The sequence below is a fragment of the Lycorma delicatula genome, chromosome 3, assembly GCF_047948215.1.
Source record: "Lycorma delicatula isolate Av1 chromosome 3, ASM4794821v1, whole genome shotgun sequence".
Lineage (NCBI taxonomy): Eukaryota > Metazoa > Arthropoda > Insecta > Hemiptera > Fulgoridae > Lycorma > Lycorma delicatula.
In genome coordinates, this window is record NC_134457.1 from 148,094,117 (window position 1) to 148,117,291 (window position 23,175).

General features: G+C 29.3%; 1 protein-coding gene across 1 annotated transcript; it reads right to left on the reverse strand.

The window, feature by feature from the left end:
* Window positions 1–5,683: 5,683 nt before the first annotated feature.
* On the reverse strand, window positions 5,684–22,804 carry LOC142322098 (proteasome subunit beta type-2-like). Its single transcript, XM_075360779.1, has 4 exons — window positions 22,566–22,804; window positions 20,627–20,820; window positions 15,325–15,487; window positions 5,684–5,905 (listed from the first exon to the last, which is right to left on the reverse strand). The coding sequence occupies exons 1-4, from the start codon at window positions 22,654–22,656 to the stop codon at window positions 5,751–5,753; spliced, it is 603 nt and encodes a 200-aa protein (XP_075216894.1). The 5' UTR covers window positions 22,657–22,804; the 3' UTR covers window positions 5,684–5,750.
* Between the last annotated feature and the right edge of the window lie 371 nt (window positions 22,805–23,175).

Sequence of the window (23,175 nt, forward strand, 5' to 3'; positions counted from 1 at the left end):
AACTTTTACTTTTTTAATTTGTTGGCATTTTATAATTGTAGAATATTCTCGTAACAAAATATCACTAAAGCTGTTAGGAAAATCAATTTATAACTTGATTTTAGTCAAACATGTCCAAATAGAATTTTTTCCCATAACAGGTAGCATTTTTAAGAACTAAATAAAGATTGTAAGCACGCCTCCCACATTTCTCCTCATCCTTTGCTGTAAATAATTTTTAATTATACTATTCAGCCATAATTTTTTTTTTAACAAAATTTTGTAATTTAGTTGACATAACTGAAGATGAGATTTTCATTATTCATTTTATTAAAAACCATAACTAAAAGAGTTCACAGGATTGATTACAAGATTCAGCTATTCATCTTACAAAAACAGTAAATTTTATGCAAACCCCAATTCTGTTAAAATAGGCATTAAATTAAGCTGTGCACAAGAGTTAAAGCATATTGTGACTATTGAGAAAGTCTTTTTATGGACTAATTCACTGAAGAAGAAAAATCTCTACAAAATAATTATTTAGATTACTGCCCAATAACATGAATTTATTATTTATTACAGTTGCAAAAAGCATGTGAACAGGCATAAAACTTGTAAAGCACGCTAGATGTAAACATAATAATTGAGGTGACTGGAATTTACATATATGGTTCTGCAAGTTTGGTTTATGAAGAAAGATTACCTAACCATTGGGTTTTCAGTAAGGTATATCATGAAACAGTATCTTCGCTGTGCCAGACACACCAACTCCAACTTTATTGACCACAGTAAAGCAACAAGTTACTCCAAGCACAACCTTGCAAAACTGATAGAAAACCTACCACATCTAATCCACCAGTATGGACATCTCAAGATAAACAAGAACAGATTATGCTCGTTGATTCTGCGATTCATTCCCATATAAAAACAAGAGGTATATCCAGGCTTAAGCCAAAATCCAGTATATATGCTGTATGATATAAATATATATTCCTTATGAATAAATTCCCTGAGGAAGAGTGGTTGTATGTATTTTTTTCTTTTATCAAATTAAACAGATTATTGTATTGCTGCTAGATAAAATTCTTTGTCCGAAATCTTTTACCTTTCTTCACCCTTTTCAAGGCCAAATTTTGAAAAATCTAGAGATTGGTTTTCAGATATTCACATTAAGATAACATACACCAAAAGTCAAGTTGATATCTTCATTTATTACCTAGAAATTCAAAAAATAGCCGTGTCAAAAAAAAATTAAAAATCTATTTTAACCCTTTAAAATCAGTATTTCAAAAACTCCTTTAACCGTGTACACTTACACTGTAAGAAGAACATGTATACAAATTTTCATCAATTTATCAGTTGTTGCCATGTGCTGATTAAGAAATCACTCACGACATGTTGTTTTGTATATATATATATATATATATATATAATTTATTTATTTTATTAGTTTACCAAAGTACAGAATAAATAAAGTAAGATGACTTACCTCATTCCACTATATTTGCAGGAGCACTTTCATGATTTACTCGCATCGTCAGCTGCATTATATATTTATCTCAAATTACATTACAAACTTCGTAAAATATAATAAAATATCATGCATTTATTTATTTTATTTAAAATTTAAAACCTTTAATCTCTTTATTTTTTTTATTTTAAACTTTTATTCAGTTAAATTAAAAATTAAAACAAAATTTAAAAATATGAAAAATTAATTAAAATTAAAGTTTTAAAAATGTTTACATATGTAAAAATATGACTTCAAGGCTTGTTAAAAACAGCAAGTTGATAAAAGTTAAGTATTAAAAACAACAAAAATAACAAGCAAGATTTTCACTAAGCTTGCCTCGGGTATCTTGAGGCAATACCTAAATAAATTAACACAGGAAATCATTTGTTCAGCAAAACCAACTAGATACTACATTGAAATAGTTTTTTTTAACTTTTAACTGTTCAATTACATTACTGTTAGGTAATAATAGAATTTTAGTCCCTTTTAAAGAGGAATATGCTATCTAACATAATAAAGAGTAACATTTTAACACACCCTGAAGGTCCATTAACATACATATGATTTTCAGATCAACAAAATTACCAATTAAACTATTTATACTTAATTATATTCAGAATGGCAATTATTATGCTATCATATTTTTCTTTCACTAAATAAACAACTGATATTCACAGCTTCTTGTTTCTGCAGTAGAGTAAAACTAGTTTAGGTTATACTTACATAAACTCACCGGGTTGGTTTAGTGATGAATGTGTCTTCCCAAATTAACTGATTTGGAAGTTGAGAGTTCCAGCGTTCAAGTCCCATAAAACACTCAGAGTACAATTTCATTTTTTGAAGGATGTTAATGTTTGTAACATCTTCATCTTCAACAGATTCCACTCTTGCAATATAGGGCTGAGAAGATCATCCTGCTGTTTTGATAGGCCTAAGTCATGCATCAAATTGTATAATCCATTTTGAAGCAAAGATGTAGTTCACTGCATATCTGAGCTTTATAATATGATCTCAAATATTTTCAGAAAGATCTCAATTTTCATCAATTTATGTGTCATCAGCGTCACAAGCTCTTCTCTATGTTAGTACCATCCTATCTCACTTGCAGAACTGGAATCCTATAGATTGCTGTCTAAAAGCAGATGGCACATTCAGATATTCAATTTTATGTCTGTTTTTTCTTTTATATCCTTCTGTGTTTGTAAGACAAAAGTAGCAAACATCAAAATGATTGGCAAGCTCACACCACTCATAGAGTAGGAAATTGAGAGTATCTATTTCCTTTCATCCTCTGAACTAGTTACATTACAAACCTTACACAACAAACTTAAGGAGCCCAGTGTTTATCTTGATCCCCAATTTTATAAACAAAGTACAAAAAATAGGCCTTTTCACTTCTTTTGTAATAGATCTATCAAATACGTTTAATTAAATCATTCATTCACTAATACAACAAAACTTATCTGATTAACTATTACAAGATCTGCAATGAAAACTTGGCATTGTGAAAGTAAACTGCACTTGACCACAACGAACAGCAAAGGCTGTCTCTCTACTGAGAATAAACACAGAAATCCAGTATCTTTTCACTAATCTATAAAATTACCAACTGTGATAGTAAAAATGTTACTACTTCAGGCAGTGGGTCACATTGATCATAATACAAAAATGTGATGTGGTACTTTTTAATTAGTCAATATTTAAATTTTACAAGCACAACAGATAGAAAATTTGGTTCACGTTATACCATTTGACTGTTTGTTGACCAGTGTTATTTGCTATACTTTTCAAATAAGATCTGCAAAATTTTGAATTGCTAAATACAACTTTTTTATGATGATGAGATATCTCAGCAATAGCTCAAAGACTGTATATAATGAGTTTACCTTAATAAGCAATTAAATGTTATAAATTAAATATTAACGCAAATGATGCAGTTTATTTCATTTTTTGAAATTTATTATTATACAGTTGGTATGATGGAGATCGGGCTCAATTTTTCTGTATTCTTTTTGAATGGTCAGTTTTTATATTTGCACATAAAGTGATTACTTTTATATCTGGAAGTACTCTAGTACTGCTTAATCCTCTAAATTGGGCAAAACCATTGCTAATTTCAACACAGCAATACTAGCTGATATCTGAAATACCAGAGTACAAGAAAAGGATGGCCACAGAAAATATTACAATGTAATACGTCCAGTAACTTCTTCACTTAATGGGGAATAAACAGCAATTAACTAGAGCGAATTAAATTACTAATTTTATTGGTAAATTTATTTTTAAGGGAAATACACATCTGAATAAAAAAATCAGTGAATAAATGAAGTAGTATTGCCATTAGTTATTTAAAATACCTACAGTTTAAAGATTCCAACACTCATATCCCATCAGATACCATTCATAATGAATATCTGTTCTTAAAGATTAGATTTATATCATTTTTATATAGAACTATCACTTGGTGACATTTTTACTAAATGTTGATATTACACTATTCCGTCCTTCACAATCGGTGATTTCAATAAATGTTGTCTTTTAGAGCTCAAATTCATATTGGGCTCAGTAATACATCAACAAATAACTAAATAATTAGACTACTATCTTGTTAACAATAGTTTACCTACTTATATTTAGTCTAACTGTATGTGTATCATCCGGAAAATCTAAGTAGTATTAAGTCTTTTCTAGGAGATCATAGAATGACTACAGAAATAAATTTATTTAGCTAATTCAACATTAACAGCTCCTAAAACTTTTATCTACAGTGGAATGCTGATTTTCTGGATGTCCAATTATCCGGACAGCTTACATCCACAATAGGTAATTAAAAAAAATGTAAAATACTATTCAAATAAAGCTTTGCTCCAACTTGAATTGTATTTTTATCAACCTTTGTTTTCACAGTTTTTTAATTGACTTTTTGCAATTTGTATAACACAAAACATATAAATTTAGGCTTGCATTAAACTAATTATAAAATTAACTTCTGGAAAGATTGATGGAAACGCATTAATTGATCAAACATGAATTTTAATATAATGACTTGCTCCAGAGCAGAGCCATCACATGTAAAAGCAAAATGAATGTTTGTTTAACACCATGGGCTGTTAAGAGTGACAAAAAGAATGCTATTCTACAACAGATCTTTTGTTTAAAATGATTATGTGATCTTGCAGCTCATAAACGAAGATTAACATTAAAACAAGTTCAGATTACAGATATATTTTTTTTAAAAAGAAATAGTGATTTTAAAGGTCTTTTGTTTATCAACGTCAGATTACTTTTATTCTATTAAATGTATGTATTGTAATTCTCCCAATTTTTTTTTTATCACAGTAACTTACTCAATTTCTCTAAAATATTTTTTTTTTATAAAACACTAAGATAGTAAATTTTAATTCATTCAGATGATTCTGATTCTTTTAATAGCTAATTTCTACTCATTGGATTTTTGTAACATATTACTATATCTGTTTTTTCTTACATTATGCTTTGAGCATCTTTTTAATTTTTATAGGAATACAATTATTTCTTTTATATTTTTGTCACTTTATTAAGTAATTTTAGAACAATCTGTTAAAAGTTTACAATGAAACGTCCAGTACTTGTGATAAATATTTGGCCTTGAAAAGTTCAATCCAGATAACTGGCGTTCTACTGTATATTACAAGTCTATTTCAAATGATCTTCATTACACTGAACTATTGGCAACTACTGCAGAAGTTCACCATTGCCCATTACAATATATCCAGTGAACTGTCTCCATTTTAATAAATCTGTAACTATTGATTAAAAAATTTAATAATTTTCCCAAACTATAATTATTCACATCTTCTCCATCCTGAACTACGATCAGGTTCTTTCTTTGACTCCTCTGCTATTAAAATCTAAAATTATTTCATTTTCAGTTAGAACTATTTTTTTCGATTATGAATCTATTGTTTTTACCATGTTTATACATACTTAAATGTGACTTAAATTTTTAATTTATTTTAAATTCATGTATTCATTCTAAGTTTTCACTGCTGACAAATTCACAATATCCGAACACATGATGGATAAGGCCACACATAATACATACTTTCCATATATCACCAAAGTTAAACTATTAAATCAGGTTCACAACCTGCAATGGGTCACTAATGGTTTACCAGTTATAATACCACTTAATGTTAATGAAAAAATAAATAAAAAATCAATCTTTTTATTGAATTAAATACAGAAGGAAAAGCAGTTAAAAAAATATGCTACTTAATTAAACCAAGTCTTTAGAGACAATAGGATCTAATTCACGAATACCATCTTTATCAATAATTTGAACTTTAAAATTAGGCAGATTGATGATTAATCTACGATGTACTTCTTTTACACATAACTTTAATATTTCATAAGTCTGTTCTGGAGTAAGATCTGAAAACAGAGGACATTCATAGTTAATATTTTAATATTAACAAATATTATTTTAATATTAACATTTATTTTACAAACAAACTTTAACACATTATATCAACTGCAACTAAATATGTGGCACATATTAATTTCTACTCAGTAGTAGCAAAATAGAAAGAAGAAGAATATTAACATTAAAACATACTTATCAGTTAAAATACAATTAAGAAAAAACAGGAAAACCCCATAAAAAACAAAGTAATTCTTTTAATTCTATGCAACAACATATACATTAACAATGTAACTAGTTGATATATACAGGTAGAAAATCACAAAAATTTACGTAAATCAGTTTGGTAGGATTTAAAAAAAAAAAAAACATCAAACACATTAAAGAGACTAGTAAATGAACTTTCATACCTTCTAATCCATTATAGATTGATGAATGGATTGTTCAGGACTTAAATTTATCGAAGAAACAACAAGCCAAGCTTTTGAGATCTAGGCTGAAAGGCGAGCTTCTTCATACTGACAGTGAATTTCTTTTGTAATCATCAGGAAGAGTATCAAAAATTTATTTTCAGAGAAAAATAGTTTAGCGCACTGTAACATTATTTCTAGTCATGGAAGCACTTCATAATGAACATATCTCTAAAGAATGAAGACTGTTCAATGAGTGTATAAAACTGTACTTTTTCACAATGTCAAAAAACATGTGCCATTAGTTTATGCAATTAACATGAAAGAAAGATTTTGAAAGATTTGACAATATGAAAATCCTGATGCCAAATACCATGGGATTAGATGTAGCAATTTAAAGTTATACAGTTATTAATTTGTCACCAAATTTTGTTGCTTTTTGTGCAAATGGGATATGACAAATCATTACATCAGGAAGGAATGATCAAAGTACACAGCACTTATGCCTGGAGAGAAAGATGTACAAGCCTGTACTAGTTAAGTTGGAAATTATTTTTCTACTTCCACTCCATATAGAATTAGAATTTTTCAAAAACTTTGTAAGGATAAATGGTGCTGGATTTCATTATTAAAACAAAAGTTTCCTCGTGTTAGTGAAGCTAAAACCAAGGAAAGAATTTTGTGAGTCCCTGTTCAGGCTCGTGTATCATTTCCTCATTATTTTATAAATAAGGAAACTAACTGCCTGCCTTCTTCTTATTCATGTAAAGTATATAAGTTTTTACAATTTTGCCTTGTTAACAGCTGATAATTTATATTAATAGTTTAACAATTTATCTAATTCCAATATTGTTTAGTCAAAATTTACACTGTATGAAGTGTAAATTTTTAAGTTAACATGATTCGTTTTTTTAATGTTGGATATTCATCTGATCTCCCTCTATGAATTATGAGATCCTTGCCATTGGTGAGGGAGCTTGAGTGCTCAGTGATACAAAGTAGCTGGACCGAAGGTGCAACCATATCGGAGAGGTATCTGTTGAGAGCCAGACTAAGGAATGATTCCTGAAAGAGGGCAGCAGCTCTTTCAGTAGTTGTTAAGGGCATAGGTCAGGACGACTTAAACAGCCGTATCAACATCACTCAGTCCTCTGAGTACTGTGCAGCTGAAAGCAATGGAAAACTACAGCTGATTTTTTTCCAAGAAAATGTAGCTATCTGCATTTTCATATAAATTTGATGGAGGCGCCTTTCTCGGTAAAATATTCTAGAGGTAAACTAGTCCTCCGTTTGGATCTCCGGGTGGGGACTATTAAGGAAGGGGTCACCAGAAAATTAAAAAATAATATTCTGCGAGTCGGAGCATGGAATGTTAGAAGTCTAAAAGAAAGGTTGGTAGGTTAGAAAATTTAAAGAGGGAAATGGATAGGATAAATGTAGGTGTAGTAGGAATTAGCAAGGTTTAGTGGAGGAAAAAACGACTTTTGGTCAGGTGATTTTAGAATAATTAACTCAGCTTCAAAAAATTGGCAGGCAGGAGTAGGGTTTCGTAATGAACAAGAAGATAGGGAGGATTGTAGAGTATTTCAAAATGCATAGCGATAGAATCATTGTAATAAGGATAAAATCGAAATCTAAACCGACAACGATTATTAACGTCTATATGCCTAGCGCCCATGATGATGAGGTAGAGTGTGTATATGAAGAAATTAAGGAGATGAAAATTTAATAATAGTTGGAGATTGGAATGCAAGCATTGGAAAAGGCAAGGAAGGAAATATAGTGGGTGAATACGGGTTGGGCAAAAGGAATGAGAGGGGACAGACTTATAGAGTTTTGCACAAAGTATAATTTAGTAATTGCCAACACCCAGTTTAAAAATCATAATAGAAGAATACACATTTGGAAAAAGCCAGGCGATACTGCAAGGTATCAGATAGATAATATCTTGGTTAAGCAAAGATTTACAAATTAACTCATCGACTGCAAAACTTACCATGGAATAGATATTGATAACAACCAAAATTTAGTGTTAATGAAATGTAGATTGGAGTTTAAAAACCTGAAGAAAAGGTGTCAGATGAATTGGTGGAATTTAGAGAAGCTTGGGGAAGAGGAGGTAAAGAAGATTTTTGAGGAGGACATCGCAAGAGGTCTGAGTAAAAAAGGTAAGGTAGAAACCGTAGAAGAAGAATGGGAGAATGTTAAAAAGGAAATCAGCAGTAGCGAACTTAGGCGGGAACAAGAAAACTGGTAGAAAACCTTGGATTTCAGACACTATATTGCAGCTGATGGATGAACGTAGAAAATATAAGTGATGAAGAAAGTAAAAGGAACTATAGACAATTAAGAAATATTATAAGCAGGATGTGCAAACTAGCAAAATATGAGTGGATTATAAGCAGGATGTACAAACTAGCGAAAGAAGAGTGGATTAAAGAAAAGTGTTTAGAAGTGGAAAGGGAAATGAACATTGGTAAAATAGATGGAGCATACAGGAAAGTTAAGGAAAATTTTTGGATACATAAATTAAAATCTAGTAATCTGTTAAACAAAGATTGTACACCGATTTATAATGCCAAAGGCAAAGTCGATAGGTGGGTGAAATATACTGAAGAGTTATACGGAGAAAATAAATTAGAAAATCGTGTTATATAGAAAGAAGAGGATGAAGGGGAAAAGCAATATTGAGATCTGAATTTAAGAGAGCATTAAAAGATTTGAATGGCAGAAAGGCTCCTGGAATAGACAGAATACCTGCAGAATTACAGCGCAGTGCAAGTGACGAAACGATGGATAGATTATAAAACTGGTATGTAATATTTACGAAAAAGGGAAACTTCTGTCTGACTTCAAAAAGAGTGTAATAAATAGTCATGATACCAAACGAAGCAGGAGCAAATAAATGTGAAGAATACAGAACAATTAGTTTAACTAGTCGTGCATCAAATATCTAAACTAGAATTCCGTACAGAAGAATTGAGAGGAGAGTAGAAGTGTTAGAAGACAGATTTGATTTCAGGAAAAGTATAGGGTCAAAGGAAGCAATTTTAGGCCTCAGATTAATAGTAGAAGGAAGATTAAAGAAAAATAAACCAACATACTTGGCATTTATAGATCTAGAAAAGGCATTCGATAACGTAGACTGGAATAAAATGTTAAGCATTTAAAAAAAATTAGGGTTCAAATACAGAGATAAAAGAGTGATTGCTAACATTTACAGGAACCTAACAGCAACAGTAATAGTTGAAGAATATAAGAAAGAAGCCGTAATAAGAAAGGGAGTCAGACAAGGATGTTCCCTATCCCCGTTACATTTTAATCTTTTTATAGAACTAGCAGTTAATGATGTTAAAGAACAATTTAGATCCGGAGTAACAGTACAAGGTGAAAAGATAAAGATGCTATGATCTGCTGATGATATAGTAATTCTAGCTGAGAGTAAAAAAGATTTAGAAGGAACGATGAACGGCATGGATGAAGTGCTACGCAAGAAGTACCACATGAAAATAAACAAGAACAAAACAAAAGTAATGAAATGTAGTAGAAATAGCAAAGATGGACCACTGAATGTGAAAATAGGAGGAGAAAAGATTATAGAGTTAGAAGAATTTTGTTATTTGGGAAGTAGAATTACTTAAGATGGACAAAGCAGGAGTGATATAAAATGACGAATAGCACAGGCAAAACGTGCTTTTAGTCAGAAATATAGTTTGTTTACATCAAAAATTAATTTAAATGTCAGGGAAAGATTTTTGAAAGTGTATGTTTGGAGTGTCACTTTATATGGAAGTGAAACTTGGACAATCAGAGTATCTGAGAAGAAAAGATTGGAAGCTTTTGAAATGTGGTGCGCTATAGGAGAATGTTAAAAATCAGATGGGGTGAATAAAGTGACAAATGAAGAGGTGTTGCTGCAAATCGATGAAGAAAGAAGCATTTGGAAAAATATAGTTAAAAGAAGGGACATTTATAAGCCCCATATTAAGGCATCCTGGAATAGTTGGTTTTATATTAGACGGCCAGGTAGAAGGAAAAAATTATGCAGGCAGGCAACATTTGGAATATATAAAACAAATTGTTAGGGATGTAGGAAGTAGGGGGTATACCAAAATGAAACAACTAGCACTAGATAGGGAATCTTGGAGAGCTGCATCAAACCAGTCAAATGACTGAAAACAACAAAAAAAATTTGTCTGATGTTGTATAAGTTTTAGAAGCACCGAAAGAATTTACAATCAGCTAAGTGTAATGTGATAATATTTGAAAAAATTATTTTTCTTTTATCTTATTTATAGATGTCAATGATATTCTAATGAACAAACAAACAACTGGTGTAAACTTTCTTGAATATTTCTAATAAGCCTGAATTATTATAAAACCGTTTTATCTTGTAATAAATGTTACAATTATATTAAGAAATCCTTTGATAGCATTTACTGCAATAGGATGGCTTTCAATTGCATCGTAGTAGCCAATGATGTAAGCATTAAATCATTATGATGTAATGCAAATGATGTAGCATTAAGACACTGTTTATGTTCATCAAACTGCAACTGGACATATTCTATTATATCTGGTCCAGTGTAGACTGATTGATGTAATCACTCAGCCTTTGGTTTTTAAACCAATCAAAATATTGAGCTAATAGTTTTATTAATGATTCAAGTTCATTTTTTTATGATGGTTGTTTGTTTATTTATCTTGGTTATGCTGTTGATGAATCTATTTGAGTATTAACATTAAAAATGTAATACAAATGATTAATATATAGATCCAACCTGATGTTTCTACTATATTATTTTTGTAATTCAACTTATCTTTTTCACTGCTATTATCATCAGAAGTACCATTATAATTCTCCCCAAGAGATTCTGTATAATTTATTTCATAATTTTTTTTTAATATCATAAATAACTATTGATACATTTGGATCTATATTACTGCTATTTGAAATAAAATAACTTTATTAAAATGGCCATTTTCTTTTAGATCTAAATAATTTTCCGTTTTCTATAATACCAGTTCCAAAATCAAAATCTTTATTATTCTCGATTTTTTGTAAATTTCTTTAAGCAGGTAAATAAATTTACCTGCTTAATAGATGGACAAGTATTCTTTACAAATTTAAATCTATTATCTTGTATATTTTTATTGGTATTATTAACAACTGCTTTGTTTATTTTAACTTCATCCATTTTTCATCTAATAGTGTTATTTACTTTAAAATAAAGTATTGTTTTGGAGCTGTTGTTTTAATATTTAACTCATTTAAACTCCCATTTGGGATTGATTTAAAGTTCAATATTTTTCCTGAAAATCATTAAATTGCAATTCAAGCTGTGTTTGAACATCATGTCTTCAAACACAGTACCTATTTCAAATTTTAAATCTTACACTGACATGAACATCCCTTTACTTTTTCATAGTTATTTGAAATAGTTTCAATAAAACTATTATAAATATCTGTTGAATACTGAAATAACCTGACAAAATTTGTTAGTATTCATTAATATATTTGTTGTTAGATCATTGATCTGTAACCCACACAATGAATGTGATAATTTAGATTTTAATAAATGATTATTTGGCATACCAGTATGCAAATGATAAGTTTTCACTCAAATCATAAATACATTTTATTTCTAGATCAGGATTATACCTTCTAACCTTAAAGGTCTTTTATCATTAATTGTTGACCTTATTTTTAGTCATTGTTTTCTTTTGCTCATACTGAATCTCCAAAAGAATGTTTTTTTTCTTTATTGTTATCTAAATAAATAAGCAGACCTATATTAATAGCCAAAACTTGTTATGCTTTAAATTAAATTTTAAAGCAGATAAAAAATTATTCTCTTTTATGTTTATATCATTTCATAATCAGTTCAAAATGATGTGGATTCAAATAAAATAGTAAATTCACTAAAAACCTTACATTAATAAGGACTCAAAAGTAATATTTACATCGTAAAAAAGTTTTTGTAAATTTAATAAAATAGATTTGTTTTGTTCTCAACAGCAAAATCTAATTTATATTTATTGTTAATGAATAGAAGACATTTAAAATCTCCATAATAGTTTTTCTTTAAACCAATGTAATTTGATAAAGTCATTTCAGCCACCCTTTGCAATTTCTGTCAGTATCAAAATACATGATTGTGCTCATTACCCAGATTAGACAATTTATAAGTATAGATCAATGAATTAACATTAATAATTTTAGATATCCTCTCTGTAATTGATTTTTTCTATCTTGATCAAAATGTTTAAATTCTAAACCATTTTCTATTTAAACCATGTCTGAATCTTGTTTTTAATTCTAAAATAGGTGTAGGATTATAATATGGAATGTTTGAAGGAAATAAACTTGTCTGAAGAAAAGTTGTTTGCAAATAATATCTGAGGACCTTTCATGAGGTCCATTCTCAATACACCTAGTTCCATTTTAATGTGAGCTCTTTTCTGTTTCATGCAAGAAAACCTATCTCGTAAGTTATTAAACTAACTGTTTAATGTGATTATAATAAGAAATATTTGTTTCTGTTTACAATGTCTAACATGACAGTAATTACGATGGCATAAATTACTACTGTAGAAAGAACAGTTAATTTAAAATATCCCTATATTGAAATAAAATATGAATAAATTAAAATGATATAATAATAATATGAACTGCTGTGGATCCAATTCCAATGTTGAATAATGTCTGAGTCTGAATCTTCAGTTTTGGTAGAACCTTCAATATCCACAGGCAGGACCAAAAAAGAATTCATAAAAACCACCTTGGTGCCATACCTTGGTTAGGTGTATTTATTCTGTCTATTAACCTTGCTGGTTCATATATAGTAGTAAAAAAACACATTATTCAGTTATGTTTAAAGAATATATTTTCATAAGTTAAAATGATGATTACATGTTCCACATTTTAATTTAATTTGCATTACATTGTTGAAAAATATGTGTAATTTACTACATGTACATGTTCTGTATGAGAGTAAATTTGGATTAAAACAAAATTAAAATTAGATACATTGTTATTACATACTAAAATGCCTCAAACTGCTTTTTGAGTATTTTCTTTGTGTGTTTTATCTCTGACAACTTTCCTCAATCAAATGCAAAACTCCAATCCGTTAAGAAAGATGTCACACATACTGATGCATGGATTGTACTGAAGTGCATCTACAATAAATTCATCAATAACAGCGTCATGTTGGACAGATCATTTGTAGCTGGTATGAATACCAGGTAATGAACCTGTTTTCTGAAGATAGTGAAAGGTTGCGCTAATTGATTTGGGATCTGCAATTATGCGATTCAGAAAACATATTTCATGTTCTATTGCAGCTGCTGAAGCATTACTATACCATTACACACATCCAAAATTAATACCATATCAGCATTCATTTTGTTGTAAATAAGCACGGCATTACTTCAATGGTAAACCAAACACGATCAAACTAAAATTCACAAAAAATCTTCACTAATGATAGCACAGGCACAGTTCACAGTACCTAATTTACTTAATTTACCATACAGAATGATTTAAACATTAATACATTATTCCACTTAGGTCAGACAGCTGTTGTTATTTTATTGCCAAATTTGAAATAATAATTTTTCAAATAATTTATTGTATTTCAATCTTTGTAAAAATACTATTAAGTAATTTTTATTTATTTATTTTCATTTTACAATTGTTGTGTAATTTTCAGTTTTTAACAGCAATTTTTTACAAATTTTTCATATCTCTAAAAAAGGATTTGGTTTTTGTTTACATTAAATAAATGCTTTTCCAACAAATGTAGCAATGTACTGTTTCTAAATAGAATTTTAATTTTTCTAACTTTTCTTTGTTTTATTCAACTTATCTTAAATCATTTTGTTCAGAATTAAATTTTCTACAAGTTTTGTTTAAACGTTTTATGTGTTTATCACCCACTTAACAAAGATATTGTATGTCAATCATAAAAAACAGGGGTTTTTTACTCCAATCTACTGATTTCACCACAGATCTCTCAAAAACTACAAAAATACAGTTCTGGGACCTATTTTATTCAATTTTTCAGGTCAAAAATCACAAGAAATCACTAATTCTGTAGGATAACTAGTTATAGTTATCTGTAGGATAACTATGACCAACTTGCTTAATTGCGGGAGGAAAGTACAGCAATCCTTTCATAGTGACCATTAAGAAACTTATTCATATGGGTGTCATTACATCAGTAATTACACTGCATTTGATGCATGCATGGATGTGTAGGAAAAACAAGTCACTAGATATGCTCTGTGGCATGTTAAAACCTGTCAGTTGCGTGGTTCATTCTTGTTAGATGAATAACTGATGTTCTTATTGTTGCCACATACAAATTTATTAAAATTAAGAAAAAAGGAAATGCATGATAAAGTACTTTTGTATTATATAAAAAAAAGTTTGAGAACTGCTGATTCGCTGTATTAATAATAATAAATAAACAAAACCCTGCATTAAGTGGTACTAAAAACTTTATATTATAACAATGACAATACAATTTTTTTGTATTATAATAGTTGTGTACTACCTTGAGATGCTCTGTCAAAAATTTTAATTTTCAATTAAAATTATTTTAGCTAATTGTCTGAACTTTTTTTAATGCAAAAATGTACTTTTTTTAATACAAGACATACTTCATAGGATTTTGCAGGAAGGTAATTATAGATTGAACATCTGCCATTTTACAAAATGTAGCCATATTGAACATCTGTGAATGAAACTTGAAGATATATTGTATTCAATGATGTATCAAACAATTCTGTAAGTTATTTACTTTTTTCATTATTAAAGGTTCCTTTGTATAAATAATTTAGAAATACTCTGTATATCAAAACTTCTCAATCTACAATTTTTTAAACAAATTCATTCAGTATAATGTAAACTACTGACAGATAAATCAGAAACACAGTAGTTATCAACCATACTCGAGAAAAAGATCAGTCATCAAAAAGCAAAAAAAAAAAATATTACACAAAACTGTTCATACCTTCTTTATAGTATCGATCCATAATACTAAGAGAAAGAAGACCACCATAACCATGAGCAGCAAATGGCAGTTTAACAATAGATGCCAGGTAGTCAATAAAGTACAACTGTGCACCATCATGTTTATCAAAACCTCCTAACAGCATATTCACATGATATGGAGTCTATACAAACAAAAATACAAATCATATATTAATCATTTTCACTTGTTTTATTCATTACATAATGAGCATAATTATATTTAAGTAATAACAACAATTCACTTTAATTGAGAATTTTCCTTCACTGGGGAGGGGTATTCAATTTTAATTCAACAACTGATCAGTGCATCACTATTTTTGATTTTGATGATATTTTGTATATGATAACTACCAACCTCGTAGTGGCCAAAAAATATTTTTCTTGAGTAAGACTATTTTCTAACTTGCCAACAGGTAAAAACAGCAATTTTCATCACTTTTTCCATGAGCTGTAGCATTTTTATTTTACATCACACCGAGGGTCAAAAAGGGCTTTTTGGAAATAGTAAAGATGGAACTTCATCTTACTGTAATCAAAATTCATTTTGTTACATAACCAAATCTTGTAATGTTTACTGAAGTTACATTTAAAAATTATTGTTTATTTCAAATTTTGGGTCAAAATAAATAATGAAGGGTTTAGATTTACAGGCCTGTTTTTTTAAATTGGACTGTTACAGAGTGTCCTTCATTAAAAAAATGGCCACCAAATCATAAGATATTGAAAATGTCTCATTTTTGGGGCCCAAAAACCACATGTGGGGCAGGTGGCAAAAATTAGAATTTTTACAGCAGTAAATACTTTTTATGTACTTTAAAATCATATAAAATTTATTTTGTTACTCAAAGGGGTAGACGAGTAACGAAGCCAACAAAACTGCTAAAAACACCGTTCCTTCTAATCGTAAACAACATACTGAAAAATAATGATATGTATTTTTTCAGATTATAAAAATTACACCTAAACTCATTAGAATGAAATTAATATATTACACAATGATAAATAATAAGATAAATAATAATTACAAAATGAGTTGTTCAATTCACTTTTACCTTATTTTACTCCTGCTAATGGAAGTTATGAATAAATTTTACACTTTTTGATAACAAACCAAACATAACTTAGTGCTCCTGCCATTTTTTTATCGAGTAGAACTGATAAGTCCTCGTTCATCCTTGGTGTAATGTTGTGTTCTCTTCCAGTAGTTGATAGAAAAAGCTCTGAAGGCGTGAGAATCTTTAAAATATTTTCCAGTTGAACCCGCCAACTGGATAATGTTTGATTATCCCTCAATGATTTCTTGTATGAAGTACCAGGATCCTGCAGATGTAAAAAGTGTATTCGATATTCCTCTTCATTTTCATGTATTTTGACTTCAATGACTTCGCCTAACCACCACTTGCCATCATATATGCAGCAGACATAATTTTTACATTTTGACTTTGGTAAGCCTATAAAGTAATCAGAACACTAATGTCCTTGTGTACCAATACTAACCTAAATGTTTCTGATTCAGAAGTTGCCTGCACTTTCAGAATACATTTCTTACTTGTTGGAAGATAACTGTGAAAGGTTCTTGTTTCTGGGACTGTTGTGATTACCTGATGACGAGAACTGGAATATTTTTCACTCTCTTGAACATCTTTATTAGAGCAGAAAATAAATATTATATTTTTAATATTGTCTTTACAATAATTGTACATTTCAGAAGGTGGAACAATTAAATTGATGATTGTCCTTTGAAGGCTTGCTTTAGTCACAGTCCTTTTTACAGTTCCACCAATACCATCACATGATCCTTTTCCATGGTATGAGGCAAAAAAATTCCATTCAGCTGCGATTTCAAAATCTTAAAGATAGCAGAAATTTATGAAATTTTTTGTTTTTATACTGGCCTGAGTAGCCATCAGAAAAATAAAATAATTGTTTAACTGTGGTAACAGTGTTTTTACTTTATTTATAACTTGCTTTTGAAAGCAGAACAATGTAATATTGTACTTCAAGTACTCTCTAATCGCACAGTAGCTTTGGCTTGGTAATTTTCCTTCTTTTGTAAAATATATAATAAATGGATATACTATGGCATAAGTTTTCGACCAGTGATATGACTGGACTTCATCCTGTATCACAAAAGGAAAATTTTGAGAGAAGTCTTCCATTATAACAACATTCACCAACAAGTTTTTCCAAACACACATACACAGAATGAGTATCTGACCCACCAACCAGAACACAAAATTTAGGTCTTACATCAGCAAATTTTTAATTTATGTTTTTCCTTGAAGGCTATGCACAATTCTTTTAAGTTACATAACACAAGCCTTTTTTGAATATTAATTTTCTACCAGTCAGCTTGTCTTACAGACACAATCCTTTATTGCCTGGCATCATTCGGCTGTGCTCATCATTCTGGTAAAACTCTTGGGACGCATTTAATAATATTTTCATCAATTACATGACTGGGTTTCTTTTTGCCAATTTGTAGCAAAATTCCATTTGTTTTAACAGGTTAAATACTGACTAACACTAAACTCATTTTGAATTTTTTGAATCCTCCAGCTGCTTGGTAATAAACTTAAAATATTAATTTTTCTGGGTTGATATAACTGTTTTCATTTTATCCTTTATTTTAATGATTAATTCTTCATATTCCCTAACTAAATCAATATAATTTTGTGAAACTAAACTGGTCTCTTCTGTAGAAATATTTAAATCAAAGGAATTGTTTAATTTACTGATTACTGACTCAGCTATTTTTGTAACTTTATTTTTTAAAATTGGTTCCTTTGCGCTGCTCGATAATTCTTGAACCTTAACGGAAGAAATGCCAAGTGCTGAACAAGCTTTATTCACAGACTGCTATAACACATTGAGCTCAAATATATCTCGACATTCCAGTTCACTTTCTGTATCATCTTCTGGTTTTTGAATTTTGTTTAAGCATTTTGTGCACAGTGCTCTGCCTGGATTAATTTTAAATTTGGATTACTTGTTAAAAGTGTCAAAGATATTTCTTAACCGGTTTAGTGTGACAGCTAAAATGGGTCAGAGCAACTTTTCCCATTAAAATGAAAATATTTATCTAAATATTCATTTTTATGAAAAGTACTGATATTTTTTTGTTTCAGTACATCCAGTTCTTAAAGATATCAAAGTTATTTGCTGTTCCGTAAACTCTGAAATATCGTGCAATACTGAAGATCTATTCTAAGTCAATTTGTGACATACTGTTTCAGTTAAATGCCAATTGAACATTTCAAAATCCATTTTTATAAAACGCAAGGATTCTTACAATAACGCTACAGTTAGTATAAATTATAAAACTACCAATTGCACCTCACTTTCTTATCCCAGTTTCTCTACAGGTAAAATAAAAATTTCTCTAATTAATAAAATTAAAAATAAAATATATCACATAAAAGAGAAGTTCACTGATAATAAAATTACTTTATAAACAAGTGTACATTACCTAACCACATTATTAACATTAGCAACAATACAACATATCACACTGAAATCAAAATGGTAACTGAACCTTCTACAATGTTTATAATCAGGATTATGCAAACATTCATGTCCAAGCATGTCTATTCACTTTCATGTTTAAACATGAGTTTGTGTGTATGAGTCATACATTAAGTAACAAACTATCTAGAATATAAGCTATATCATTATAGACATATCAAAATATTTTGTATAGTAAGCCTACACTATTATCTTAAAAAATACATGGTGTGAACAATTTTTTGGATACATTGTTTACCGATTAGAAGGAACAATATTTTTAGCAGTTTTGATGGCTTCATTAGTTGTCAACCCCTTTGAGTAACAAAATAACTTTTATATGGTTTTAAGTACATAAAAAGTAAAAGTACTTACTGCTGTAAAAATTTGAGATTTTTGCCACCTGTCCCACATGTAGTTTTTGGGCGCCAAAAATGAGACATTTTCAAAATCTTACTATTCAGCAGTCTTTTTTTTTAATGAAAGACACTCAGTAACAGTCCAATTTTAAGTACTACTAGTACCTAAGAGTTAAAAGGAAAAAAACATGCCTGTTACCCTAAGCCCTTCATTTATTTTGGGCCCAAAATTAGAAAAAATAACAATTGTAAACGTAACTTCAGTAAACATTAAAAGATTTGGTTATGTAACAAAATGAATTGTGAGTACACTACGATGAAGTTTTTAAAAAAAAAATTTTTTTTAAATATAAAAAATATTTTTTGGGCACTACAAGGTGTGCATCTTATACCAAATATCAAAGTCAAAAATAGTGATAAAATAAAATTTTTGAAAAGTTGAGTTAAAATGGAATACCCAAGGATAAAATGATTATCAAAAATATTATGATTGATATATCACAACAGACATGCAAAGAGCAATAAGCACTTACATACTATTATATCATCTTTAATAGAATTAACTTAGATGTATCATTTCAGTTTATTATCAGACATTGATATAATGCAAATCAAATGATGAAAAACCTTCAATTTTTTAACAGTAAATACATCTTAACATAAACACAAAAGCTAAATCTTAGCTTTTGCATTTCATCACTAATTTCCCACCTTCCTGAAGAAAGCTCAAACTTAGCAGTCAACTTTCTTAAAAGGAAAACTAGGTGTAAATTATTTCAATTTAATAATCTTAGGTAAAATTAAAAAATAACAGCATTGTTTATTGCATTTTTGAAATTCTTGAGAATTAGAAATAATCTCTCCCTGAAAAGATTATAATACTGATTAAATTATCTTTATTAATCGACTCCAAGGGAATGAAAAAGGATACATCTCACTGGTTGTCGGCTGGCATGCATTGGGTAAAAGGTAACAGAACAGGTGAAGGCTAGTTGGCCATAAATCCTCTCTTCTCATGTACCTATCTGCATTTCAGCTATTTAGTCACTTAACCTGTTACTAGTTGGCCTGCCTTTCCCTGACCATCAATTGTTCTGTCTATACATAAAAACTGTTGCAAATTTTGTACACTTCACCTGCTCTTTTCATAAATGTTTTTCTAAAAAATGAATCCTGGACAAGAAAACAAAATTTTTTTCACCAAGAAAAAGGAAAAGCCCCATAAAAGACTTTTAGAACATGTCTGCATTCTAATGCATTCAACTGAACAATATGATGGTACAAATTTCAACTTAGATTACAACTTCCATTTCTCTTAGTTATGGTAGTTGATAAGCATTACTTGGCTTGTCCGTCCACACACTTTATTAACAAGTAAAAAAACAACCTAAATAAAATAATAAGACTATCTTATCTTACTCTACTCCTCAAGTAATCTGCTAAATTCTTTGCTGTGTAATTGGCAGCAGCTTTCGGTGATAATGCATAACCATTTTTCATTTTATACAACTGAATATTTTTTGCAATATATTCTGCAAACTGAACTGTATCACCAGCTTCTCCTACAACTGCCATTGCCATAGAATCAGAAAGTTTAAAAATCTTATCCTCATCTGAAATAAACGAAAACAAAATTTTATTAACTAAAAATCTATAGAGAATAAAAAAAATTCAAATTATATTTCTAAAATTGTACCAAATCTTTTTAAACCAAGATATATTACTGGACATTTATATTACATACGATACCATTATATGCACACCACAATTATTAGCAGCCAAGAGGAGGTTTTACTACACATAATAATGAAATCATGTAATCAGAAATCAATTTTTTTAGAATAAAATTCACAAAAGCACATTATTCTTTGTCTACGTTTTAATACTACTTTAAGGAAAAAAGTGATCACTTTTAACAGAAAGTAATTTTTGTTTTTACCTATTCACTAAGAACCACAACAATAAAACAATTTTTTCAAGTACCAATAGCATTTTCTCAGAAAGGAAAATCCAATTTTCAGTAGAAGAATTTTTGTTCCTGAACATCATTATTTTCTTATAGAGTGTATAACAATTCTTTGGCGGAAGATTGTACAAATCTGTGGGTTTTTCTTTCCTTAAGTTGACAAATGAATTCAGAGTATGTCTAAAGTGCTTCTGTTGCCGTGATAGAATTAGCTTCCAATTTCAGAACTACATTAGTAAATATCTGCAGAGTACCACATAAAAATTTCAAAAACATTTCACTATAGATTTTTAAAAAACAAATAATTTTGGGCACTGTCACAAGATAAAAGTATGATTTTGGGCCATCAAAAATGGAAAGAATTCTTTCTATTGCAGATAAAAAACTAAGGAACCTTGTGCTGCTATGAGATAATACTTTTTTGTAATCTATTGTTGTTATTAATAAAAACCATACCATTATTCATAATGAATACATATTTTACCACTTTACAAAATGTCCAAAAATAAAATAAAATCTGATGTGGACACCACATGACTTCCTTGTATGCCTATTAAATTACATATACACAATTTTTTTTTTTTTTTAAATGAAAAGTACATAAAATTTTATTTCACTATCTTCTGATACTTTTTCTTTTTTTATTGTTATTACTGTAAAAATTGTTTTACAATCAGGGGTTAATAATTATCAATAAATCAATATTATAAATTTAAAAAAAAGGATATGAAGTCAGATTTGAACCGACGTGCCTTCCCCTTGTAGGATCCAAATATTGAATTAATTAAGATTTTATTTGGCTATAACTCTGGAACCAATGAAAAAAAGTACTACTTATGATATATAGTTGAAAAGCTCTCAATGAGGGCTTATTACTGCAGTTAACAAAAAGTCCAAGATCCAAATGTTTTGGTTTTTCGGCTTTTTTTAGACACTTTCAGTCAAGTTGATTGCAATCAAAGGGATACATGAAACACTAGCTGTTACAACAGTCATAAACCAAAAATTTCAACATCCTACGGCAAATCGTTTTGCATACGTACAGACGTACGTATGCAAAACATGCATAAAAAATTGTTATGGTGGTTTGGTGTATTCCTTCACTACAACACATTTCTGCTAATCAAAAAGCAGAAGTTATAACTATTGAGAACAACTGAACACAATATAAAAAAATACAACTACACATTAAGAAAAAAAAACTTAAAATAATAATTTGATAAACAACTGAACTTGATGCTGATCTTACACATAAATTATACTCAACAATTGACTTTTCATACACTTAAATGGATCTAGATTTTTGTTAAACATTAGCAAAAAAAATCATTAAATAAAAACTACATATAAATCTGTAGCGTAATAGTAATTAAACAAAGAAATATTACTTACTTTCTTTCATAACCAAAATGCTCATCGCATTCGTCCTATCCGCAGCAAGAATGACAAAATCTTTACATGCAATTCCTAATAAACACTCCATTTTAACAAAATTGTGGTGCAAAACTTTGATTAAAGTTGTATCAACAATCAGCAGGGAATTGCTGTCTACGATTATTTGGAAGGTTTTGTCAAATCATTCGCATAACCAACAAACTCACAGCACCAACACAACTAACAGGGATGCCAACACAAACCATAACATGAAAAGCCTCGAAGAAACCCAACAGTAAATATTCAATTAATCTAAAGAGTGATACACAAATGCGGTCTACATAACTGTAATAATAAAATTAAACAAAAACATTTATTAATTTATTTTACGGTTATTCACAAAAATTCTTTGCGACTATATTAATACATAAAATTCGCAATTATTCCACAATGTAAGAAAACAGCAGGGTGGAGCAACGTCCATATTGTACTTCATGATATACTATGTATATCATCAAGTCGTGAAGAAAAAGCAGAGAAGGCATGCAAATTTATTTGCACTTACGTTACTGGGTGTAATTTTGAAAACATTAATATTTACACACACTGACGTTATTATGTACAAATA